This window comes from Thalassophryne amazonica, chromosome 16, assembly GCF_902500255.1.
Source record: "Thalassophryne amazonica chromosome 16, fThaAma1.1, whole genome shotgun sequence".
NCBI classification, from domain to species: domain Eukaryota; kingdom Metazoa; phylum Chordata; class Actinopteri; order Batrachoidiformes; family Batrachoididae; genus Thalassophryne; species Thalassophryne amazonica.
Window position 1 is genome coordinate 37193187 of NC_047118.1, and position 27902 is coordinate 37221088.

Sequence of the window (27902 nt, forward strand, 5' to 3'; positions counted from 1 at the left end):
ATTGTGGATCTGTATTGAATCTGCTGTGCAGGAAGGAGCAGGCAAAAGAAAAACAATACTGCCCATGACACAATGGAACAATTACAAATGGTCACTCAATATTATTATCATAAAAATTTGATTACAATTTCTATAAATTGTAGGCAATCTCCAAAAGAGAATCTATGTAGTTCTGTCACCTAAACTACAGCAAATTATGTATTTTTAAAGGTGAAAATGTTAAAGTATTTTACTTATTTAGAAATATTTAAATTTATGGCTATTACAATGGCTTTACATAACTATACAAACCTCTATAAATATTACATGTGGATTAGGTTTTCATAATTTTTAAAAAAATAAGTCAGGTTCCTTGTGCACCCATGTTTTTTCTGGTCCATCAGTCACTCCTGCTGCCATTGTTACCTGTGCTCAAGAATGTCATCTTTCCAGTCAGGGCTGACAGATACGTGATGGTATCACAGTAACACCGAAGGATCCGGGCCAAAAGAGAGAGATGAAACAGAGTGATCCCACTGAGACTGTTTCCACCCACTTCTCACACGCCACCCACACAGCAGCAACAACAAGGGCCGCGAGGGTTCACGGCCCACTCCACACCCGACTCTTAAACCTGTGTTATTAACAGCCTCCAGCTGCATCGGTCAGTCATTTTTGTAGTTAAATAGGTTACAGATTTGGTCACATTGTCCTTGAAATGTCCTGTGGATTACAGAATGTTTCTGCGCTTGCCTTCATTTCCAAACTTGACACCTACCAGCAGTCTTAGTGACGTTGTTTGTGTTTGTGTCTCAGTGACGTCTTTGACTTTATCATGTAGATCAGTCTTGTAAAATTTCCCAAAGAGTTTGAAACACCCGCAGGAAACAGTCACGGAATGCGCTGAGCTTTGGTTTTGTGCACTTTGTTCAGCGGTTAGGATTAATGCACACTTTATTCCAGTAAATTCCAGCTGTTCAGCGGCCCGATTTCATAAGTCGTCCCAGACTACACGTAGCTCTCAGAAGTTTCCTTTGGCCTTTTGCGAAGTGGCGCAGGAGAAAATCAAAGTTTGCTGTGGTGGACATGGCATAGAAGACGTTTGCTTTGTCTGGTATGAGCAACTCTGAAAACAAAAATTAAACAGTTAGATACTGTTCATGTTCTTCTCTAAAAAGAACACCAAGAATATCTCAGAAAGTGCAGCATAGAAGAAAACAACCAAGTGTTTTCAGCATGTTACCACAACATGGAATTTTAATAACATATTTTATAAAAGAAATACATTAGATGGGTTTTCTGTTTGCTGAAATTCATCGCGGTTTCTTAAAGTCTGATGCAAAGATCAAACTCAGTTTTCTCTATTTTCTTGCAGATCAGTTCCATTGCACAGCTTATATGATGTACTGTTTTGAGTTGGCAGGATGTTAAGACTGCATTAAAAGGTCTCTGTGTTGTTTGATTAAAAAAAAAAACTTTGTGTTTGCATCAGCCAGACGTGACACAGACAAACAGCGAAGCAGACGTGCAGCACTGCAGACGTACTGCAGGCATGAAGCAACGCACACATGCTGCAGATGTGCAGCCACTTGGAAATGTTGCGATGCAGGTGTACTGCGACATGGACATTGTCTTGTAATTGTGCAATTTATATGGACTTCAGTATTGAATTCTGACTCAACTGCACACATATTCATTTTTGAATCCATTGTAAAAAAAAAAAACCTATTTAATTTAATCCTAAGGAGCTCAAACCACTCAACCAAGTGTTGAGTTTTATCCTGTTGTCACAATGTGGTAATATATCTGAAATAATGTAAAAGAAGAGAAAATGTTTTGCTTTGAAGAAAATATCTCTGACTGTTCATCCACATGCATTTGGTGTTTGCCCTCAGCTAGGATTTATTGAACAGATTGATACAGGGTGAGGATTTATTTGCCATCTCACCTCACTGTTTTCCAATAAAATTTGTTTGATCTGGCTCATTTCTTAAAATAATTAGCTTCAGATTTCAGAGTCCTGATGTCTGCAGGAGCCTTTGACCACCTTCTCAGGTCACATGACACGCTGAAGAAATGTCCAACAGTATCCAGTGCAATTAGATGATGCGTTTGACAGGTGTGATGTGCAATGGGGTGTGTCATCGTGATTCACGAGTTGGCTGCCTGAACTACCTGTGTTTGTGTGTTTAAAGGTCATTTTTACTGACCTCTTTCCTGGGAGATGACCTGTGTCAGGGTGAAGTCCTGAGAGTTCATATGCTCAAGATTGTGCTTCTCCAGTGCTCTCTGAATCACCTGAGCAGTTTTGTCCTGACTGGTTAACTATAAAACACAGATAATCAGCAACAGTTAAACACAAGCCTCTGTGGTTCAGATGCATTGATGACAAAGATGTTACAACCATTTATCTTCTACAAGCAATGAAACAAGTAACAGTGACCTGAGGCATTTAGCAGACTCACTCAGTGGCTCACTGACTCACTGACTCCATTAAATCTACACTTGATCTGTTCATCAAAGGGACAACATCAATGTTCAAGGATGAACTCACCAGGATGCTTTTGTACATGTTGCCATTATAGTGGCTGAGGTCCACGCTCACCCTGATGATGCACAAGTCCCCCACCTGACGGTTATAGACAGGCACTGTGGTCATGGAAATAGAGCGTTTGTGGTGAGATGCCACTGAGGACTCGGTTAGATCCGTATGACAGCTGGAGGAGATGCTAGAAGGACCAGGAGAGTCCGGAGAAGAGGAGGCACAGGAGCGGAGGGAAAAGGAGGAGGATGAAGAGAAGCTCTCAGGAACACTGTCGCTACAGCTGTCAAAGGACTGCAGAAAGAACAGCAAGAGAAATACTTTTCTGGCTTGAATATCAGGCTTTTTCCACATTTCCAGACGTGGAGTGTACTGCAGTTTACACAAGACACTGTTATATCAGAGCAGGTAGTTTAGTGCATAAGGAGCTGGTCTTGGGCAGCACGGTGGCTTAGTGGTTAGCACTGTTGCCTCACAGCGAGAAGGTCGTGGGTTCAATTCCCGTGGCCTTTCTGTGTGGAGTTTGCATGTTCTCCCCGTGCTTGTGTGGGTTTCCTCCGGGTGCTCTAGTTTCCTCCCACATCCTAAGACATGCAGGTTAGGTGGATTGGAATCTTTAAAATTGTCCTTAGGTGTGTGTGTGGGTGTGTCTGTGTTTGTTTGTCTGTTTGTGGCCCTGTGACAGACTGGCGTCCTGTCCTGGGTGTACCCTGCCTCACGCCCTATGGCTGCTGGGATAGGCTCCAGCCCCCCGCGACCCTTAATCGGACTAAGCGATGGAAGATGGATGGATGGATGGAGATGGTCTTCCAATATGTACACCTGGGTTTGAATCTTGCTCATGGTACCTGTCCTTGGAGAAGACAACCTGCACTGTCTTCACCCACGCAGCTGTAAATAGCCTTGGCTGGGGGAGTAACCTGCATTAGATTGGCATCCTGTGTCGACTCATCTCCTTCACACAACAAAATCCAGAAATAAGCATTGACACCAAAAGGCCTCAAGGCCTATATACAGAGCATCCGGAAAGTATTCACCTGTATGGTAGAGTGGCCAGACGGAAGTCACGTCTTAAGGCACATGGCTGCCCACCTGGAGTTTCACAAAAGCCACCTGAAGGACTCTCAGATCATAAAAAACAAAACTGGTCTGATGAAACAAAGATTGAACTCTTTAGTGTGAATGCCAGGCGTCACATTTGGCAGAAGCCAGGCACCATCCGTACAGTGAAGCATGGTGGTGGCAGCATCATGCTGTGGGGATGTTTTTCAGCAGCAGGAACTGGGAGACTAGTCAGGATTGAGGGAAAGATGAATGCAGCAATGTACAGAGACATCCTGGATGAAAACCTGCTCCAGAGCGCTCTTGACCTCAGACTGGGGCGACAGTTCATCTTTCAACAGAACAATGACCCTAAACACACAGCTAAAATATCAAAGGAGTGGCTACAGGACAACTTTGTGAATGTTCTTGAGTGGCCCAGCCAGAGCTCAGACATGAATCTGATTGAACATCTCAAGAGAGATCTGAAAATGGCTGTGCAACGACGCTCCCCATCCAACCTGATGGAGCTTGAGAGGTGCTGCAAAGAGGAATGGACAAAACTACACAAAGATAGGTGCACCAAGCTTGTGGCATCATATGTCTGAATACTTTCCGGATGCAAAAAACAGTAATAGATGGTGTCAATCATGATTAATATTAACATACACGTTCACGCTGGTAACTACACACTGGCAAAACATGCTGAGAGTTTTCACAGAGTGGACACAGACTGTACACGAAGCCGAAGCATTAAAACAAAACAAAAGGCAACAAACATACAAATAGCTGATCACCTGCAGTCTCATGGAACACGTCGAGGAAAAATCCTCCACATCAGATCCGCTGGAGCCAGAAGATGAAACACTGATCTGATCAGCAGGGACGCTTTTAGATGTTTCATTTCCTGTCAGGAGGCTGAAGACAAATTAAAGCAACTCAGCATCGTGGTGTTAAAACTGCAGGTTTGCATCACCACAGTGACACATTTTGTCTAACATAAATTAGACAAAAAAAATATAATAAAATAAGTGACAAATATTTATTATAATTTAATAAACATTTTAATATTCCTGTTAGGCGACATCGTGGTTTAGTGGTTAGCCTGTTGCCTCACAGCAAGAAGGTCGTGGGATCACTTCCCACCTGGTCCTTTCTGTGGGGAGTTTGCACCACGTTCTCTCTGTATTTGCGTCGTTTTCCTCTGGTTGCTCCGGCTTCCTACCACTAACAAAGACATGCAGGTTCAATGAACTGGTGTCTCTTAATTGACCATAGGTGTGTGTGTGTGTGTGTCGTCCTGTCAAGGGTGTACCCGGCCTCGAGCCCTATGACAGATCGGCTCCAGCCCCTGTGACCCTTGATTGGAGTAAGCAAGTGCAAAAAATTAATGACAATATTTCATGTATGAAATTACACTGAAATTGATACGTTAATCAACAGAAAAATAACCAGACATTGAGACAATCCAATAATTACATAATTAATGAAAACCAAAACTAATTTTTGACTTGCACCAGCTTCTCAAATGAGACAAACATATAAAATTAAGCCAAATATCAGCTTGTCGTAAAAATAAGATGCTCCAGGCAACCTTTTTTTTAAGTCCAGCATTACATGCTATAAATTAAATACACGGTATTCACATTTTTATTTTAAGTCATTTTATGTCATGAATTGAATAGTTTAAACTGTTTTTAACCCAACTGAAATTGTTTTAATTCAGATATTAGTTGCTTTTGAACAGTTTTCATACAACTCCAACACAACAGTCATAATGTGCAAATTGCTTAACATGTCAAAAACCAACTGAATATCTTTGGATTTTTTTTTCCCTTTCTTTCTTTTAACAAAGTAAGTGATTTGGACATAACCCCTCAGGTCTGAGAAAATGTGATGGGTAATTATTTTTAAAGCTACAGTGAGTAAAACTGAGTGTCATCGAGTGGTGAGGTTGCAAATTGCAGCATCTCTGGTCACATTTTTGTTTCTTTGCCAATAGGGATTCGCGCTTCCTTGCCTTCTCTTGTGATAATCAATATGCTTGATCCTTCATTTCACAAAAAGTAGGGTTCTCAAACTTGTTAGCTTGCACGAGCAATCAGTAGACAGTGTACAGAGGAGGAACCAGAGATTCCTCTTCTTTTTTCTTCAGTCTTCAAGCTGTGTTGCAAAATCTAAAAAGGCAAAGTCATGCTGTCCCTTTTAGACGACTGTATCAACATGGCGGTGCAACATGGCGACCTCCCTGAAAGGACCCACTCCCATATTGATATATAAAGAGCTCAATATAACCTTTGGAAAATGCATTGATCTGTTGTTACAGATAATTACACCCTAAACAAATGGTGATAAATGTTGTGTTCTGTTTCTGCTAATTAACACCCCGATATCATGCACATTGTAGCTTTAACAAGTTAAGGAGAGGAGATGATTACCCAAGTGCTGAAAACAGTAACAAATTACTCCGGAAAAATAATCATCAGGTGTAGACTTATAAAACATTTTAGAAATTTAAATCCATCATCATTAAGACACTTAAACTGCAGATGTATAACCACATACTGCAGATGTATAACCACATCTTTATATTCCAGGTAAATTACTGATAACTAAGACTACATATAGGCCTTTAGTACACGTGTGCAAGCACAAACTGTACGATACTCACGAGAGTGTTTTACTGAGCATGCGATCTTTCCACTGTGTTGGAGAACTTGCGTCCACCGGAGGCTCCAGCTGTCTGGACAGTTCATAGCTACAAAAAAGACAAATTCTGCAAAACTTCACATTTACCAAAGGAAATATTCTGCCAGTTCAGTTGAGAGGTACTTCAGTGCCCCCCCCCATCCCCTTATTAGGACCCTTGGTGGTTTATTTTAGACCTGTCATTACTGATCTTGGTTTTAAGGTGGACAGTGATTTTAAACTGGACGGCCAAATTAAAGCTGTGGTTAAGTCCGGATTTTATCATCTACAGCAATTAGTAACTGTGAAATCTTTTCTGTCTAGGCATCACTTTGAGACAGTGATCCATGCTTTACTTAATCTCGGCTGGATTATTGTACAACCCCAATTCCAATGAAGTTGGGACGTTGTGTAAAATGCAAATAAAAACAGAATACAATGATCTGCAAATCCTCTTCAACCTATATTCAATTAAATACACCATAAAGACAAGATATTTAATGTTCAAACTGATAAACTTTATTATTTTTGTGCAAATATTTGCTCATTTTGAAATGGATGCCTGCAACACATTTCAAAAAAGTTGGGACAGGGCAATAAAAGACTGGGAAAGTTGATGAATGCTCAAAGAACACCTGTTTGTAAACAGGTGAGTGTCATGATTGGGTATAAAAGGAGCATCCCCAAAAGGCTCAGCCATTCACAAGCAAAGATGGGGCAAGGATCACCACTTTGTGAACAACTGCATGAAAACATAGTCCAACAGTTTAACAACATTTCTCAACGTTCATTTGCAAGGAATTTATGGATTCCATCATCTACAGTCCATAATATAATCAGAAGATTCAGATAATCTGGAGCGACAAAGCCGAAAACCAACATTGAATGCCCGTGACCTTTGATCCCTCAGGCGGCACTGCATTAAAAACCGTGATCATTGTGTAAAGGATCTTACCGCATGGGCTCAGGAACACTTCAGAAAACCTTTGTCAGTAAACACAGTTTGTCGCTACATCTACAAGTGCAAGTTAAAACTCTACCATGCAAAGCAAAAGCTATACATCAACATCATCCAGAAACACCGCTGCATTCTCTGGACCCGAGCTCATTTGAAATGGACAGACGCAAAGTGGAAAAGTGTGCTGTGGTCTGATGAGTCCACATTTCAAATTGTTTTGGGAAATCTTGGACGTTATGTCTTCCAGACAAAAGAGGAAAAAGACCATCCAGATCTGTGATGGTATGGGGGTGTGTTAGTGCCCATGACATGGCCAACTTACACATCTGTGATGCACCATCAATGCTGAAAGGTACATCCAGGTTTTGGAGCAACACGTTGTGTGGGCAGCTGAAGAGGAGGTACTGCTGGCCCACCACCACCAGAGGGCGCCCTGCTTGGAGTGCGGGCTCCAAGCACGAGAGGGCGCCAGACCCAGAAGAAGTGACAGCTGTCACTCATCCTCTGCACCAGCTGTCACTCGTTCATCATCACCACCATAAAAGCCGGACTGCAACTCCACCTCCCCGCCGAGAAATCGACTACCATTACCAAGGTAATTTCTCTGCTGACTAACACTGTGTGTGTAATAACTTGAACTTCTATTGCAGCCGTTTTCCTGGAGTGTTGCCTTATCTAGAGGATTGGCGTTTGGTGTGACAGCGACGGCTTCGCCTCACACCCCATCTCAGATAAGTGGTTGACCAGGAGCTGCACGAGTGTGTGTGATTTGGAGGTGGAGGTGCTCCCTCCTAACTGTGTTCGGACTGAGAATTACTGCGTGTGCGGACTCACACTCACTCATCATATTTCTGCTTTCTGCCAGCAGTACCAGGGTCGACAGCCGAAGACAGAGGCCACCTGGGGATTTGGGACTTGGCGGCTCCGGTGTTCTTCAGACCGTTGGTGGTGGAAGCCGTGTGGGACGCGGCTTCTCTCTCGTCGGGGGTCTCCTATCTTCGAGCCTGCCCACACGTCACCTGGAGTTACATTAACTGTGCAAATTACTGTACGTTTCGTTGTGTATTATCACAACATTAAATTGTTACCTTTTTGGCTTATTCATTGTCCGTTCATTTGCGCCCCCTGTTGTGGGTCCGTGCTACGACACCTTCCCAACACACATGCTGCCATCCAAGCAATGTCTTTTTCAGGGACGTCCCTGCTTATTTCAGCAAGACAATACCAAGCCACATTCTGCATGTGTTACAACAGCGTGGCTTCATAGTAAAAGAGTACGGGTACTAGACTGGCCTGCCTGCAGTCCAGACCTGTCGCCCATTGAAAATGTGTGGCGCATTATGAAGCGCAAAATAGGACAACGGAGACCCCGCACTGTTGAACAACTGAAGTCATACACCAAGCAAGAATGGGAAAGAATTCCACCTACAAAGCATTCAACAATTAGTGTCTTCAGTTCCCAAATGCTTATTGAGTGTTGTTAGAAGGAAAGGTAATGTAACACAGTGGTAAACATAACACTGTCCCAACTTTTTTGAAATGTGTTGTAGGCTTCCATTTCAAAATGATCAAATATTTGCACAAAAACAATAAAGTTTATCAGTTTGAACATTAAATATCTTGTCTTTGTGGTGTATTCAATTGAATATAGGTTGAAGAGGATTGTAAATCATTGTATTCTGTTTTTATTTACATTTTACACAACGTCCCACCTTCACTGGAATTGGGGTTGTAATTCACTTCATTGTGGGAGTCAACCAGCCGCTACTTTCAACTCTGCAGTTGGTTCAAAATGCCGCTGCACGACTTTTGACAGGAAACTGAAAGCGAGATTATATAAATCCTGTACTGTCCTCACTCAATTGGCTGACTGTATATTTTAGGGTACATTTTAAAATTCTTATGTTTGTTTTTAAATCTCTTCACAGTGTTGCCCTGCCTTACGTTTCTGAGCTACTTCATTCTTATGTACCGTGTCGGTCTCTCAGGTCAGCTGATCAGTTGCTCCTAGAAGTACTGAGATCCAGGAGGAAGCTCGGAGGGGACAGGGCCTTCTCTATTGCTGCTCCTAAATTGTGTGACAGCTTGCCCCTGTCTGTTAGAGAGGCCCCTTCACAGCCCATTTTTAAAGTTCATTTAAAAAACTATTTTTTCTCCTTGGCCTTTGGCCCCAGCAAAACCTAGTGTTTGAATTGTATTTTATATTCATTTATTTAAGTATGTTTTAGTATACAGCACTTTGTGTCAGCAGCTGCTGTGTTAAAGTGCTTTATAAATAAAGTTGGTATGGTAGTGCATTAGCAGCCAATGTGTTTCTGCACAGCCCTGTCCACAGACCACAGATCAGCGTCTACTGTACAATGTTGAAGAAGAAAAAAAAAAAAGAAAAAAATGGACTTTAACTTATTATTTAATTGTACTTGAAATAATTTAAAACACATTTCTGCTGTATTATCTCTATGTGCCTTTGCATATTGTTCCTGACAGAGATCAGCCCACCTTCAGGTGTTCAGAGCTGAAACATAATAAGATTTTATGAACTGTGAAGGCTGAATAAGTGTCAGTCACAGAGCTCTGCTAGATAAACGTGTCAGAGATCACTGCGTCATAAACGTCAGGATTTTGTGTTTTGTTGTGATCCTGTATCTCAGCTGATAGTGACAAATGATTTACGGTGTGACTGCTTATCAGTGTGGATTTAATAGCACAGTATTAGAAAGTAGCGCACCTTTATTTGTCCATGTGGTTTTGTAGATTATATAATGAGCACAGCGACTGGCTCCCTGTGACACTTGCGAGAGAAGTCACATAGACGATGACAATAAAGACATTTATTTCAGCTCACCTCTCCTCGTCAGTGAGCAACTTATGTCCCTGCAGCCAGACAGCAATCCTGGTGTGATGAGGCAGATTGTACTGGGAACACGAGGCCTGGAGCACACGGATTTGTGACAGAATCTCAAACTCCTGCAGGGAGACAAACGTTGATGGATGCACATAAACCAGAGTGACACAGACAGCCACCTGCTCCTCTGCAGAAAAACGAGGTAACTGACAAGTTAGACAAATGTTCCTTGGAAGGAAAACATTTAAGAAATAAGAAGCAACATCCCTGCAGTTAGCAACAAGACTTCACCAGCATCGATCATTGAAGATCCTGAGGTATTATGGACTCAACTCTACCTACCAAAATCAAACCCACTTATGGTTGGCGTCTGTCTGACGACCTCCAACGGTCACTGATTTTTATAGTAGGCTGGAACTTTCATCTCTTAAGTATAATAACAGGATTCCAAGATCTTTCCATTTCTTCCAAGTTTCATCTTGTCCTCTTTTGACAATACGTTCTTCTACTTTTAGGTCATTTCCTTGAGTACGGCTGGTTCTGCTTTTCTAAGTCACATCTTACCCGTGACATATTGTCTGCTACTGCTGGGCTTGGACTGATTATAGTCATCGTGCATGTTCAAAGGTGCCAACATGGTCCATAATAGAAGGTTCTGTGCTCCTCATCTGTATATCAAAACTCAATATGCAGTTGTTTTTGTGAACTTGCTTAATGGAAATTTTTCAGACTCACTGATTCATTGACTCCATTAATCCTATGTTTACTCTGCTAATCGCTGGGTAAAAGGTCTCCGGTTTGGGTACGTCACATGCTAAAAACAAGCGTGACAAAATGTTTTAACTTCAGTGTTTACTTGGTCAATATGAACACACCCAGAGAGGAGAACACAGTTTTTCTAACACAATGACAGCGAGAAACTAAGTCATGCAACAAAGAATAAAAGGCAGCGATACAGTGAAGGACTTACCCTCCTCCTCTTCTCAAAGTTTATCAGGCCACCCTGTCAGAAAAGCAGATGGTAAGCAAAAGGTTTCATTAAAATGGTCCAGTTTAGTGGTTTCCAGGGTTCAGTTAGTGTACGACTGATTTGTACACTGTACATCAGGAAGAACACAGCCCTCCCTCATCACATTCCATTTGGAGAGGCATGTTTGACTGGAAAAGGCTGCAAAAGGTTTGTGTTGTAGAGATGTAGTCATATGGTTATAGTGGTTATGGAAACTGTGCAAGAAAAAATACAGGAAGCACAACAAATTAACAAAATCTACAAAGTTTGTTTTATATTTTCTGTGTTTCAACCACCAACTCAAACTATGTAAGTCCATCCATCAAGAACTCTCGAAGTCCCACCAGCTTCCTGCATTTCTATCAAGTACTCAGACAATCTACGCAGTTATCCAGTGGCCTGATGCTGCAGGTTAAAATCCCACTGAGAGACAGGAGCCCTCTGAAGAAGTGAGTGGAGTTTTGTAAAACTGGATGGTGATACTCCAGTTTACAGTCTGTTGAGTTTAATATTACTGACCTCTTACTGAAATACTGAGGTGGACATCTCACCTGTGCCACAGGCCAAAACAGAAATTCCTGGATATTTTCAGGAAAACTGCTCAATTGAAGCAACTAGAAATTTGTGTTCTCCAAAAATTTCAGCGGCTATTAAGACACAGCAATGTTTTGGTTTTATTAAGGTCAGACTTCAAACTTCAGGATGTTTTCCACAAAAGAACAAGTTATTGGAAGAAAACTGAAACTTAGATTCTCTGAATAATTTAAACCCATGATTTGAATAGTGGGTTAATTTGCATTTGTAGTATTTGGCCATCAGCATGGTAACATACCAGTTTATGACAAAGTGTTCCATTTGAGCCGATACAAACCTGGGGTCTCTGAGTAATTTAAGCCCATGATCTGAGACCTGAATAATAAGTAAATTAAATTTTTGTTGTTTTAGGCCATCACCATGGTAACACTGATATTTCTGACTAAGCGTTTCATTAGAGCCTGAAGCCAAACATTTGAGTGGCTACTGGGACACAGTAACATTTCATTTAATTGGTGACAGCATTCAAAACAGGCCTTTTGGGATATTTTCTGGAAAGATGTTTAATTGAGGCAAACAAAAGGCAGGTCTCAGTCATTTAAGACTGAAATCTGCTCTGTCACCTCAGTTTTAATCCAGAATTCAGCAGTTGTTCAGTTTAATTCTGTTGTTTTTGGGTTCTTTCTTGAAAATAATACAACAGCAAAATAAAGATCGTAAACCAGAAGTTCAGTGCCATAACACACACACACACACACACACACACACACACACACACACACACACAGATGAAACATAGTTTTGTTGGATTGACAGTTCAACCAGGCAGAGAGAAGTTTAATTTTATAAAAAGCTCCAACTGCTTCAGGTCAGAAGTATAGATATTTATTAAATGTGCCAATAATTTGTTTTATTTAAACTCACCAAAATGCAGCTTAGTGTCACAGCTGAATATTTAATCAGATGAATTATTATTTCACATTTTCAGTGGTAAAGAAGAGTGTGTACCTCTACTGTGTCTGGTAGAGCCGTGTCCAACATGGTGAAAATGGTCAGATACGTGCCCAAGTATGGAACCACCCCGCTGGAGGAACTCTGCAGACACACAGTCAAAAACATTCATCAGTCTGATTATTGCTGCCATTTTTCAAAATTATTTCACTGCAAAAAGCCAGTGTGCTAAATTCGGTGGATGGAGTGACATTGAGGTGACGTTATACACTAACATTTCACGGCACAGTGGCTTCATGTTACAACACAGCACAATGCGTGTGTGACTCACAGCCAAACACAGTCCGGTGTGTTATTCGTGTTATTTAATTCTGATGATCAGAGTTTATTACAACATGTCAGAGATACAGAACAGGGCTAAATATAGGGCACTCCACCCACAGCGAGGTGATTGGGTTTCATGTGGCCTACAAACTTTTAGAACACAAGAGGGACATCTCATGTGCCCCCCAGAAACAAGAACAACTGCTTATGTAAAAATGACTCCCAGACAGTTATCACATGGTCAAAGATTCCTCAGCAGAAATAAGAACCTGCTTTGGTATGATAACTTTCAGGTACAAGCATATTTCTGACAGACCTTCACTTTTTGACAACCTGAGTTATACTACAACAATGTTACCAATCAAGCCTCTGAGCGAACTAATCACCTTTGGCAATCTGTGTTTGAATACAGTAGTTCACGAAAGAATGAACAAGAATGAACAAGGCAGCCATTCAACAAGTTACTAAAACAGCAACAAAATAACGCTACCAACTGACTACTGTAAGTAGGTTAGTGGAACAACAGCATCTAAAGAAATATGGCCAGCTGTTGTACATTTTTCAATATACTCGTGTATTTCAACCATCTAGTTGTCCTTTTTCAAAAATACGAGTTTATATCAGTATCCCAGGTGTAGTTTCTCCAATATATTAGTTTATGTCAACCAGCTAGGTAGTGTTTTCCAATATGCATGTTTATATCAAACAATAAGGTATCATTTTTCCAATATACTAATTCATATCAACTATCTAGTTGTTGCTTTTCCAAAATACAAGTTTATATCAGTGAGCTAGTTGTCATTTTTCCAATATACTAGTTTATGTGAACTAGCAAAGTGTTGTGTTTTCCAGTATACTCATTTATATCAAACAGTGAGGTGTAGTTATTCCAATATTAAATTATATTAACCGGTTAGGCGCAGCTTTATGTTTTCCAATATACTAGTCAACCCTACAGTAGTCCTAGTGATAATGACACAGTTAAATTGTTTACCGTTGATGCCTGGATCTTACCTCAGTTCAATTAAATTTATTTATATAGCACCAAATCATAACATACGTCACCTGAAGATGTAACATACAAGTTAGGTCTGTATTTTACCCACTTCATGAAAAAGCACTTTGGCAACAGTGATACGAAAAACTCACTCAGAAATTTTTGAGTAGAGGAAGAAACTTTAAGCATTAAAATACTGACTCATTTATTTCTTAACTTTATTCATAATGTATTAACACATAGTAAAGCAAACAATAGAATAAAACCAAATCAGGATAGCTATATGAGGGGATATTGAGAAATTTTGAGCTTGACCCAGAAAAAGTAGGGTGTGGTTCTCCATTTTTTGCATTGTGAAAAACCAACATCTCTCAACGTTGCACTCACTGAGTCAAAATTATACCTATTCTCGAGAAATGTTGGTTTCCCAGAATGCAAAAGTGCAAAAGATGGAGAACCACACCCTACTTATATATAATCTCCCTCTCACCTCCCTGCGGAGGATGGTATGTGTGTTCCTCAAGCTTGGGTCCTCTACCAGAGACCTGGGAGTTTGAGGGTTCGGCACAGTATCTTAGCTGTTCCTAGGACTGCGCTCTTCTGGACAGAGACCTCTGATGTTGTGCCTGGAATCTGCTGGAGCCGCACTTCCAATTTGGGGATTACAGCTCCTAGTGCTCCTATGACCACTGGGACCACTTTGGACTTTACCTTCCACATCTGCTCCAGTTGCTCCTTCAGCCCTCAGTACTCCTCTATTTTCTCGTGCTCCTTCTTTCTGATGTTGCTGTCAGCTCAGATTGCCACATCAATCACAACTGCGGTTTTCTTTCCCTTGTCAACCACCGCTTTGTCTGGTTGGTTGGTAAGCAGCTGCTTGTTTGTCTGGATTTTGAAGTCCCACAGAACCTTAGCCCTGTTGTTCTCAATCATCTTTGGTGGCATTTCCCATTGGGACTTGGGGACCTAAGTAGCACTTAACTGTCACTCTGAGGTATGGAGGACTTACCATATGTCTGGGGATTGGACACCATTTGGATATCTTTGGAGACATACTATCCACAGTCACTTGGCCTCCATCCTGTAAAAGAAGGTCAGATGGAGCTATATTGAGCATACAGCGTCTCATTAAAAAAAAAAAAAAAACATGGATCAAATTAAATGTGACAGTTCCACCCTGGCCCTTAGTTTTGTGCACGTTTTCTTCTTTTACAAAAGGTTGTGAGTGGAAATAGGACCTGCAAAGGATCAAAAGCATGACGACAAAATATGAGCTGCCATGTGAAGCCAAGTCCAGCCCACTCAATCAGACCGGAGGTTTTATTACACATTAACGTGGATATCCAGTTTAACAGTTATCCTGTGAAAGGGAAGCAGCCGGTCACCTCCAAACCCTCTCTCATGTGTCTGTATGTCTGTCAAAAGGAACAGTGAGTGAGAGACATTGTGTTTACACAGGGAAAGGCTTCCTTCATTCAACCTGAAACTCACTGCAATGCACAGAACTGGGGCAGAATCTGAGGAACAATGCTTTTTTGAACATTATCCTCCAGCAAAAATGAAAATGTAACTACACACATGACCTCAATGAGGTCAAATAATAAAATAAATAAAAAGGCTGCTGGGTTTTTTTTTTCGGCTTGGCATCTAGTTTAAACTCTGTTAAACATTTATCTAAATTTTAACTCTGAAGTCAAATGTTAGAATAATTAAAAAAAGAAATCCTATGCACAATGAAGATGTTTATGGGGATGGTTGGTTTTTGTTGCGGTTGTTTTCTATTCCTTTACATATCCTGGCCTATTGAAGATTTAATGATTGGAGTCGCAAATGTAAGATATATATTGTCTTATTAAACTTGCCATCTCAATACTTCCTGTATTTTTAATTTATATTTTATTTGCCTTCACTTCAAATGACAGCTCATGATCTTTTGTTGGCTGTGACTTTACACCCTTAGAGTATTCTAAATGTAACATAGAAATTTGAACAAAATGTGAATCCTGGAATAATCTACTTAGCAATGTAAGTATTCATTATAAATACTACGAGTGTGTTGCCCGTGGGATCCACAGGCTCCAGAGTGGGTAGTGTTTATAAAATAGCTGACATTTTAAAGGGTGACAATAAATTAAGCAAAGCTTGTATAATGAATTGGTCTTAATGTATTTATAAATTTTTTTAGGTTCTTGTTATCATATACACACTGTTCCATTTTCACAGTTCATCCAAAGCGTACCAAACGGCAAATGTCAGCTGTCCACAGTTTCACTGAGATTGAAGTTGCACGCACACATGCACGCACAGCTGCCGTAAGCAAGTGCATTTTATTTGACAAAGACAGTGGCAGAAGACATTAAAAACACTACACATCTCACTCATGGTACCAACATGACACTTAAGTCACTCATTAACTAACATTAACTAAACTAGACTTAACTAAACTGACTAAACCAATGGAGCTACAGAAACACAATAATTTAACACTAACAATACTGTTAAACTAACATGAACTACAATAACATTAAACCTCAAAACCCTGAACCCCCATGATGCATTGCAGCACAATGTCCATTGTTTGCTGGTTTCCTAATTTCTCCAAAAATATTTGCCCTATCATCTTTCTGTTTTCGCAGCATTCATCTTTGACCAAAAATACATAAGCATACCAAATGGCAACTCTCCCTGGTTTTTGCATGATCGAAGCCATACACACGCACGACACACGCACACAGAGGTCACTTTGCTATTATAATATAGATGAAGGTTTGAGATACAGTATAAGATCCCTTTTACCTCCTCTAAGAGCTGCCTGTTGGTCAGAACATAGTTTTCATTGGGGAAGGTTTCCCACAGGTTATCAAATATAGCCATGCGATCCCTACAACAAAAACAGACAAAGTGATCAATATGCAGCGCTTTGTTAAAAAAAAGACACTTTATATCAATCGTTCACATCACATGACATACACACATGAACTAGTTTCATCTTCTGCCACCCTACTGAAGCAGCAGTAAATGAATGAATGAATCATATCACATCATGCACAATAGACATTACAATTTTATCTATTCAACTTATTCAACAAGATGTCGCTCCAACTATTTTTGCTGCTCCAGCTCCCTCAGTGATTAAGTTATAAATGATTGTCTGATACAGAATAAGGGTCATCTGAAAGTCAGACATTTGTTTCAGTGGAATGTGAGTGAGACTAAAGTGTGTTTCATGAGGGGACAGCAACCTCTTTAAAGGACAGTTATGAAGAAGACAACAGAACAAGCTCACTGGAGACAGACAGGGACATTGTGAATCGTTGTGGACATACCTGCTAACAGCAGCCCAGGTCTTTCTCAGCCTGTAAACTGCATTAGACTGAAGCGCCGACAGAATCGCCCTCAGAGAAGAGAAATTCTTCAACTGACGACAATCCTACAAGAGACACAACTTGTTTGTTGATGGGAAGAAAACGTTTTGTCCTCACATTTTATTTATTCTATCTTGTACGGCAAAACTACTGCGTCATAATAAATTCTGCTGGGTTCTGACAAACCTGTGCTACTTGGATCCACTTCTCGATGATGCGGGCCCTTTGTGCCGGCGTGGTGGGCAGCTGACGGGACAGATTGGGACTGCTGGTAGCAGCAGTCGGCCGACAGAGGAGGGACGTGATGACTTGATTAGTAATGGCGTTGAACTGCGCCACAGTAGCGCGGATGGTGGGAGACATATTTTCTTTCTTGTCTCTTTGTGACCAAATGCAGCCTAGACACTGGTAAGGCACCACTTTTATAAACAGAGCCTGGAAAAAAACCCACTATCATTAAGTACTAAACATCATCAAAATAAAAACAGCAGAAATGTTTCTTGTCTCACGCACAGAGTCGAGTTGGGTAAGCTGCTCTGCAATGGATAAGGCAGAAAAATCCATGATGTTCCCTTGATCCAAACTATTTTCAAATCCTGAGTCGTCATCACCAGAACATCCCTCGTCTTGTTCCAGATCTGACTGGGTAGAACTGAGATCTGGTTCAGCATCTAAAACAAAAGAATAATCATAACAATAAAAATAAAAAAATGCAGGTAACTGAAATTAAGTCTTCAAGCAGGTGGAGATGCTGGTCTCCTGGTTTCCAAGAAATTCATTTTTCATATATATGGGAGACCGGGATCATCCCAGCAGGAAAGAATTTGTTGTTACTTATCTTAATGAAGTTGCTGGACATCGTAGCCGCTCTAGATATAGACACAGTGAGTACAGTGCAGAGTGCACAAAGAGTCTCCGACTTCTTCTAGAGAGAACTCTGACATTAGCTGGTAATCTGCTCCGGCTGCTACTCTGCTCAGAGCTTACATGGACCAAGTGTTGGGGAAAATCGCCAAGTCTAGTGACTTGCTGCCTTTGTCAATGAGGAAAGATTCACTGGCCTCAACTTTGCAGACGATGCAGTGATCTTTATACACTCAGTGGATCCCCTGATTGCAGCATTCGGAAGGTGAATGAGGAGTCAAAGTGTCTCAGCTTGTAACTGTCCAGAATCAAGACTAATACTCAGGCTTTCAATGACTTCTTGGATTCAGCCATTGTGTACCTGCATGCAGTGAAAGTGTTGAACTTGTTGGGTCCTTGGCCTTTGAGGTTGAGAGGTGTCTGGTAAGAAAATTATGGAGTCATGAGCTTGATGGACAGAGGTGTTTGGCAATGTCAATATCTTTGCAGGTGAACAAAGGTCCAAGTCTTTAGGGCCCCAGAACTTCTAGTCTTACCTTATGGTTGTGAGATTGTACTTTAACCACTGAGCTAAGGTGACAACTGGAGGGTACCAGGTCTTTCTGGAGAATCGCTGGAGACTGATGGAATTACTTTGTGTCAAATGAACAGTTACTTAGAACCAGTTAAGGCATACTACTACTTGCACAGTGAAGGAACACCAGCTACAACACTAGTCATATGGCGTGGCATCCTGAACATGATTCAGCACACAGGTCCCTCGGTGCTGAGGATGCCAGTATCTGGTAAAGACCATGGGACACTCACATATCACCTGGCTGTAGCAGATCAACATCTACTTTCAGGAGGTGAGGATGGGTCAGTGGTCTGCTGGGCGCATGTCTGAGTTGGTACCATAATGTGGCAGAAGCAGGCACCAGCACATGTCTATATACTCCCCAGGAAACAGATACGATGTTGTTCACCCTTCAAATCCGCGATGACCATCTTCAGTCTGTCAGTCATTGGTGTGTGTGCAGAGGGAGGTATACTAACTTACCTCACCCTTTCACTCAGGAAGTGCATGTACTATGACATCACACAAGATGTGTCTCACACAACACCCAACAGCTATAATGTAAGTATCAAGTGTCTACTGTTTATTGTTAGAGTTATGTTCACGAGAAAAAGAAAATCACTTCATCCTGACTCATATGCAAACCTAATCTACTCCCCAGGGGGCACCTATGTTGTAAGTATTAAGTGCTAAACACGAATTGTTAATAAGATATTGTGTTGACAAGAATGAATGTGTGGTGATGTGTCATGGTTGAAAATATTAAATAGCAATTCTAGAATAAAAATCTCTCTCTCTCTCGCTCTCTGTATGTTAAGTGAAAAAGCTGCACCTTCTTTCTGGAATCTCTTGAGTAATGCCTCAGCTTGGCCAGCCAATGAGCAGACATTAGGCTGGCTGTGCACGTTGTGGTGCACAGCAGAGCTGATCCTCAGGTGATCCAGAAGCAGTCTGAGTGCAGCGTGCAGGGGGGGATCCCTGAAGTCTTCACTGTACTCGTCCAACCACGTCTGGACAAAGGCCAATAGAGGACTGCGGAGGCAACAGCGGAAGAATTTAGAGGAAACACTGAGCCAGAGGGAGGGACAATGTGAAGCGTTTCTATCATGAAGAATTTAAAAGTCTTCACCTACCTCTGGTAGTCACTCTTGTTCACATGTGGAGCAGCGTTGTCTCTATATGGAGTTAATAGGGATAAAATCAGACACTGTGCTCTTTAGGCTTCTTTTTATTTTTTATCCTTGCATCATGTCACCACAAGCTGAAACCACTCTCCACATAATTGCTGTTGTTGGAAAAACAAAAATAACAGGCACCTGCAAGATACTTATTATATCAAAGCTGGCAGGATGGCTGCGTCGTCATGGAAAAAAGACTGATGTAAACTACGGTGACTCTGCATGTACAACCAAAAAATACAAATCTACCACATAAGAAATGACCCCTCAGTAAAGTGCAGAAAAACAAACTGCAAAAAGGCAAAATCTTACATACTATTGTGCTGCTCGTGGGGATCCATGGGCTCAAAATTGGGTAGTGTTTCTAAAATAGGTAGCTGACATGTTTCAAGGGTGGTAATAAATTGTGCAGTTTCTATAATGACTTGGAATGTGTGACATAGAAGTGTGTGATAATCGCTAATTTCTCAAAAATATTTGTCCCATCAACTTTCCATTTTTGCGGCGTTCATCCTTGACCCAAAATACATAAGCATATCAAAAAGCAAACGTCAGCTCATCCCGGTTTTTTGCGTGATCGAAGCCATACACATGCACGCACACAGAGGCCACTTGGCTATTATAATACATATTAGTATATTTGTTTAGTTTCTAGTCAAAATTTCTTATCTACACTTAATATAAGACACACTTCAGTAAAATGTCAATAAAATATAAGGACTTGTTTTTAGATAATACATTTTAAAAATCTTAAGTGAAACATCTTATTTTGAGTCATATTAGAGACTAAAATGTTTTTTACCATAAGATTTTCAAGCTGCTGTGTTATTTCTAAATGATGAATGCTGGTAAAATTTAAGCTTAAAGTGGCAGTTTTTTATTACTTGCATCAAATTAAAAACACTTGGTTTTCATGTTTAAAAAATACCAAGTGCAAATTTATTCTATTTTTATAAGATTTCTTGAAATAAGGTCTTGAAATTAGATGAGAAAACTCAATTTGAGCTTTAATTTGTGACTACTAGAAAGAAGGCCTTGCCACATTCCTTCATGTAATGTGGAGTTGCGTCAGGAAGGGCATCCGGTGTAAAATTTCTGCCAATTCAACATGCAGATCCACCTCGGACCCACTGTGGAGACTCAGAGAAAACAAGGGAGCAGCCGGAAGGACTTACTTTTAGAAAGTGGTTCATCTTTTACAAATTACACAGCATCTTAAAAATTAGACGAACATACTTGACAAAATTTAGCTAATTTTTTTTGCAGTTTATATGAATGATTTTACTGATCAGGAGAACAAAAGCAAAAGAGATGAAGAGACACTTCCACCCCCCTCTGTACCTGTGGAACAGCAACTGTAAGAGTGTTGTGGTGCTGGTGAAGGTTCTGTATGTGGAAAGGAAGATCCTGCTGTAGTCCTGCTCCTGGCAGCAGGGATCCAGCAGGTGATCCACAAGCAGGTCCAGAGTAGCAGCTTTTAGACGCCGCACCTTGCTGGTCCGGTACTGGACGAAAGCACAGCATGCACTCGTCGTATGAGGGTTGGGGGATGATGGGAGGGGATCTCGGCGCAGAGTGACCCCATAGATTGCCCCGTCCTCAACCTCCTCACCCCACTCCTGCACTGGGTTCTGTGGAAGACAGAGGAGAGAAGTAAGGTTTTAATTTACCCGGTGACAGTATATCAGGCTGCTGATATAGAAGATGGTTATCTGCACACTGGGGACAATTTGGGGATTAAGAACCTTGCTCAAGGGCCCTTACTGAGTTTTCTGTCTGGCAGGGAATTGAACTGAGGATGCTCTGGCTACAAGCAGGTCTGTCTAACTTCCTAACCACCACCTCCCAGAGTAAAAAGGTGGCATTCTGGCTAACCTTTAGAAAAGACACAGAAACAGTTCAGTCACACAGATATATTCCAGAATGAAATATCTATTGATCCAGAAGCATGAGGGTTCCCACGTGTACAGGTCATATGTATTAATTCCAATTCATAAGCACAGTATCCATCTGTGCAGAGGCTGTCTACATCTGTGTCTCAGTTCTGGAGGTGACAGTGACTCCAGCTGATTAGAGTAAACCTGACTGCATTCATATCTAAAAATCAACAAATCTGCGTAATGTGTTCAACAACCAGAAATACAGGAAGAATAACCAATATGTGGTAGACGTCTGCACCTGCACGGAAGCCAATGTGCATGTGCCAAGATAGGTGCGAGAGTAGTCGATATGAGACACTATAGATATCTTGGTTTGTATTTGACCCACGTGTATTTGTGCAACCAGAAATATGAGAACAGCCATTAAGTTTGGAAATTAGACTTAGATTCGTTTTATTGTCATTCATTCATTCATATTGTCACAGAATGAGATATCAATGTATTGCTTGAATAGATAAAAACACAGAATAAAGCACAGAATACTAGTCCAAGGTGTTTGATAGTTTTTTAATCGATTACTGTCTCTGCAACTGTGAAAACATAACATGTAGTAATAAATAAAGGACACGGGATATCCCACATTTGAAGATACTACAAAGATAAATTCGCTACCAGATCCTAGATTCTATACTGCACTGTTCTTTCTGTCAATTTGTATTTAACTGTCTTATGGCGGTTGAGTAAAAGTTGTCCTTGAATCTGCCTGTTTTGCATCTCAGGCTACAGTACTGTCTACTAACCTGAGGGCAGGAGGGAAAACAGATTGTTAAAGGGATGTGAAGTGTCCCTGATTATCCTACTTGCCTGGACAAGCAGCTCTGTTCTGCCAGTTCACCAATGGTTGGCAGCCAGGCCCTAATAATCTTCTCTGCTGTCCTCATGACCCTCCCTAGTGCCCAACATTCTGGCTCAACATTGGCCTCAATAGAAGTGGCAGAAGAATAGTTAATATGTGGTACTGTAGATGTCTGGACCTGTATTAGGCCAATGGTGCATTTGTGCAACCAGAAATGCTGGAATTATAACAGATAAGTCATAAAGAGCTGGATCAGCACTGGAGCCACTGTGCATGAGCCAACAAAGGTATGAGAAGTACAGCAGATATGTGGTACATCTGCAGTCTGACCTATAGCAACAACATACATTAAAAATGTTACTGATCATAATTTTACAGCTAGAGGATGAGTCACACTCAGGTAAAAACAGCAGCAAACATCCATGGTGAAGAAGTGACGTGAAGAGACAGACGCAGAAACAACTGACACGACATTGATCTGAGAGCCGCACCGATCCCGCATGAGTCAAAACAACTGTTTGTTTTACAGTCACAACTATTATTTCAAGTCTCCACTGGCTGTATAAACAGGTCACTGTGATCCTGCCGCCTATAATAATCAGATCGTACGTCTCCGCTGCAGGCCAAAAGCACATTTCCACAAACTTGGTCGACATGCATGTTTATGGCCAAATACAGGATTATCAAAGGTTTTGTACATTAAAAAGTGCACAAATGCAAAACACTGCTTAAATGCCAGACGCCTTGTGACATCATCATCCTTTGATACTAGAGACAACGGGATTTGGATCTCTGCAAACTGAGAGGGAATGCAGTTTGAGCAGAACTGAGTATCAAGGTTGTTTTTCATTCATTTATTAATTTATTGATTTTTTAATGACACATTCAGATCTCAGGTCAGATCTTGGATCTCAGTGAGATTGTTCATTCAGAGCTCTTGACATGGTCGACACGGAACAGAAGAACAGGTTTGATCAAATATAAACAGGAATACAAAGTTCAGGCTCTAACATTTGAGAACAAGCTGATATTAAATTTAATGAGGCCGCACCTAGGGTTGCCAGCCATCCCTTAAAATATTGAATTCTCCTTTATTTGACAATTAATTGTTGCATCCCGTATTGACGGAAATTGTTCCATATTTTCATAAATGTCCCACACACACTCAACAAATCTGAATAATGAACAAAATAAAACACAGGAAATATTAGGGGCTGCCAATGTACCTCGTGTTGTGTTCTGTAGTGAGGAAACTCCACCACATCCAAAGAAGCAAAAACACCTGCAACATTTTGTACAGATGTGAGTGGGAAGAGTCAAACACCTGGCTTGACAGCATTAGTGGTAATGGGTACAAGGCAAACAAATATTTTTTTTTTATTTCCTCTTAAATTAAAAATGTCCTCACTTTAAAGATTAAAATTAATGGTCTGGTTTCCTTAACATTTATGCTTATTACTGCACACTTCAGTGACTGCACAGTTTATCATTAATAGTTTTATGTTAATGAAGAACTTAAAGCTTTAAGTATGACTAAATGCTTTTTTTCAAACTTAAATATACCACTCCTTGGGTGTTGGTAGTGACCTCAAGGAGCTGTGATGGGCGTCCTTTAGTTTCATTTCTGAAACAAGGCAACCCCAGCCGCACATGAGATGAATAATTTAATGACATCAAACGATGTCTTGCGACTTAAGTATTTTATCAAGGAGGATTTGTTATCATCACTTTATTTGAATGCTGTCTACTCCCAGAATGGCACAACTGTTGTCACGTTACAGCAGGATCCACTAATTATATTGTGATGAGGCAGATCCAGAGATAATAAACACACTAAACCAATAATATATCACATAATTATTACTTTTAAAAAATACTGCAAAATCTATCATTTTTTTTTCAAGTTAGCCAATATCAAATGTGCTGACTGTGTAGAGTACACATGCTACATAATTCTTTGACATTTTGGTGTCCAGTGTTAGTTTCTATTTCATTACCTGAGCCCATCAAATATAGCCATCGGGTACTGCAAAGACTTTGGGTCTGTCCATCCGTCTGTGCTCAGTATAAGTCCAGTCCTATTATTGCCAGGGTCTTTAAATTCACAGGGAACATTATAGGGACACAGACCTTGGACAAGTTCAAAGATGGCTAACCTTGACCCTATTTTAAGAGGTATTTTAATAGGTTAAAACATCACATTCTGTTTCATTCTGTTCATTTTTTTTTTTTTAGGGGTGGGGGTAACAACCAATCACAGTAGAGCGGCATCGTGATGTCAGTGGCTGCTCTAGCTAGCTGCAAATTCTGTTTCGATTGTGTGTAAATATAACTTCGTCATATATTATGTAAAAGCTAGCGAGAAATAAACACTTCGATAACTGAAAACGCTGTGCTGTAGTGATTTACAAGACATTTCACAGACGTTAGCGTGGTGATGTCACAAGATGATCTAGCTACCCGCAAGCTCTATTTTGTTTGTGTGTAAATATAAACTCCTTGTCATATAATATGCATATGTCGTGGACATGAATGAGCGAAGCTCTTCAGGATCTCAGCATGTCATTTAGGTCTAGGGATGGGTACTGATAAGATTTTATTGATATTGATGCCATTATCGATTCCATTTATCGATCCGATTCCTTATCGATTCCACTATCAATACCTCTTGTGAATTTTCTGTGTACTAAAAGTAGGCTTTACAGGTTTTGTATGTCAACAACATATTACTGAGTCTTAAAGTAAATAAATATGAAATTGGTCACTGGATCCTTGATCTCTGGACATAAACATAGAAATAAACAAAATCTGTAGGTTTGTCAAAAGCATTTCTTTTCAGACATTAATGACATGAATGTCACTCCATAGACTCTGAGCTGAGCGTAGCTGGCTGCACTGCACGTCACCATCAATGTAATTCATAAAGAACGCCGGATGTCTCATTTTGGGAGGAAAAAACGTTTTAGTCAATTGTAGTTTATTGTTTGGATTACAATGTTTGGAAAGAGGTGCCATTTGATTTAAAATGGCAATTCACTTTGAAGTTATTAATTCTGGCCAGTTTGTGGCTTTTTACAGCTTTTTATGACAATGTTGTTCGGTTTATGGCTTTTTCTCCACTGGGCTGAATTTTTGTGTCATTTCCAATTTGTGCCTTCGTCTACCATAGAGCGAGCTTCACGCCGCTGTGTGGTGCTTTGCTCGTATTATGGAAAAGCTAGCAAGAACTAAACACTTCTAAAACTGAAAAGCACTGTTTTTGTAACCTGATAACACCTCTGAAGTGATTTACAAAACACTTCGCGAACGTTAGCATGGTGACATCACAGGCTGGCCTAGCTAGTTGTAAACTAGGTTTCATTTGGGTGTAAGTATAACTACTTCGCGAACGTTAGTGTAGTGACATCACAGGCTGGCCTAGGTAGTTGCACACTAGGTTTAATTTGGGTGTAAGTATAACTTCTTTGTCATATATTATGTAAAAGCTAGCAAGAAATAAACACTTCTAAAACTAAAACACTACTTTTGGAACCTGATAACACCTCTGGAGTGATTTACAAGACATTTCATGGATGTTAACGTGCACGCTAACTTGTGGGATGAAGCAAGATGTGGATGTGGGAGGAAGCTGGAGCACCCTGAGGGAACCAACGCGAACATGGGTAGAACATGCAAACTCCACACAGAAAGGCCACAGGTGGGAATCAATCCCATGACTTTGCTGTGAGGCAACCATGCTAACCACTAAGCCACCATGCTGCATACTTGTGTCGCATTCTAACAATGTATATGAGATTACAGTTTATGAATAAGCCAAGGTTTATGTGCAGTGCCTGCAATTTTACCCAGCATCACACAAACCCCATTGTCCCACACAAAAGCACAATCATTTGTTGGTGTACACACAGAGGAGGCAGTGTGCTGTGTTCTTCTGTGGTCACTGTTCAGCAGGACATTAACAGTTGAATCCAAAGCAGAAAAACAAAACCTCATGCACCATGTGATTTTAGTGAGCAGCTGAGCCCTGCATGACCACAGAGACAATTTAATCTGAATGAATAAATCACAGAAGATTCTGCTTTCATATTAACTCTTTAATGGAAAACATATTTATACAGCTAAAAAAAGGACATATATTCAAAATACATGTATGTATGTATTTTGTCAAAACCAAATTTCATTTGGATTGACCTGATGTGTGTGTGTGTGTGTGTGTGTGTGTGTGTGTGTGTGTGTGTGTGTGTGTGTGTGTGTGTGTGTGTGTGTGTGTGTGTGTGTGTGTGTGTGTGTGTGTGTTACGGATGGTATGAAATTAAAAAAACTGAATCTAATTAATTGAAAGATTTGGAATTAATGAATTTAAATTAATCACACAGATTTAGTAGATAGTGCAGAAAAATATCAGAAAAAATGAAAAAAAAAAACCCTCATTAAAAAAATTTATGAAATATTTTACTGTATAAAAATAAACTGTAACCTATAAACTGTTAAAGTCTGTTTTAAAATATTAGTGTATCTGTGCAATGTAGCAAATTTTACTTTGCATATCAGGTGTAATCCTTGTTTGGCGGGGGGTCGGGGATGGGGGGGCTTTTGTAACCTGAGGCAAAATCAGAGGATCTGTTACATATGTCACAGGGGTCTCAAACGAGTGAAAACACTCATAGAATTATGGGATTTTGAAGGTGTTGAACATTAAACATCAAACACATGAAAATGTAAAAGGAAAATAAAAAGTGATTTTATGCCATATTATTGATAGATAGACAGACAGACAGACAGACAGACAGACAGACAGACAGACAGACAGACAGACAGACAGACAGACAGACAGACAGACAGACAGACAGACAGACAGACAGACAGACAGACAGACAGACAGACAGACAGACAGACAGACAGACAGACAGATAGATAGATAGATAGATAGATAGATAGATAGATAGATAGATAGATAGATAGATAGATAGATAGATAGATAGATAGATAGATAGATAGATAGATAGATAGATAGATAGCATTTTACACTGTGATGCAGAATTCTGTCAAACGCAGTGTCAGCATTTATTTTAATGAAATGTTTGTGTATTTTCTTACCATTGTTAACTCCCATTTTCTCATGTCGTCAGGTCGTTTACGGAGAGCTGTTTTCCATCTGGACAGGAATTAAAAGACTGAAAATCTTCTTCCACTCCGACAGTCACTTTAGGGCAGCATCTTCCTTTATTTACGTATTTATTGATTTTCTCTTCTAATTCGTTTGGTCTACATTCGCATTTCTGCAAAATATTCGCTACATTTGACATCAGCGGGTGGACAGACGTCCCCGGTGCAG

General features: G+C 40.5%; 1 protein-coding gene across 1 annotated transcript; it reads right to left on the reverse strand.

The window, feature by feature from the left end:
* Positions 1-175: 175 nt before the first annotated feature.
* Positions 176-27902, reverse strand: LOC117527870 (ral guanine nucleotide dissociation stimulator-like 1). Its single transcript, XM_034190371.1, has 17 exons — positions 27665-27902; positions 21173-21462; positions 19787-19828; positions 19486-19685; positions 17747-17904; positions 17420-17668; positions 17195-17298; positions 16665-16749; positions 14878-14949; positions 12605-12691; positions 11024-11056; positions 10054-10175; positions 6234-6320; positions 4360-4480; positions 2534-2815; positions 2190-2304; positions 176-1105 (listed from the first exon to the last, which is right to left on the reverse strand). Exons 1-17 carry the CDS (start codon positions 27686-27688, stop codon positions 957-959), a joined length of 2220 nt encoding a protein of 739 aa, XP_034046262.1. The 5' UTR covers positions 27689-27902; the 3' UTR covers positions 176-956.

Coding starts and splice junctions, on each gene's coding strand:
- LOC117527870 (XM_034190371.1), bottom strand. CDS start 27,688: ATGAGAAAATGGGAGTTAACAATG. Junction 17,669..17,746: donor AGCTTACCCAACTCGACTCT/GTGCGTGAGACA, acceptor GTTTTTTTCCAG/GCTCTGTTTATAAAAGTGGT. Junction 1,106..2,189: donor GGTCATCTCCCAGGAAAGAG/GTCAGTAAAAAT, acceptor TTTTGTTTTCAG/AGTTGCTCATACCAGACAAA.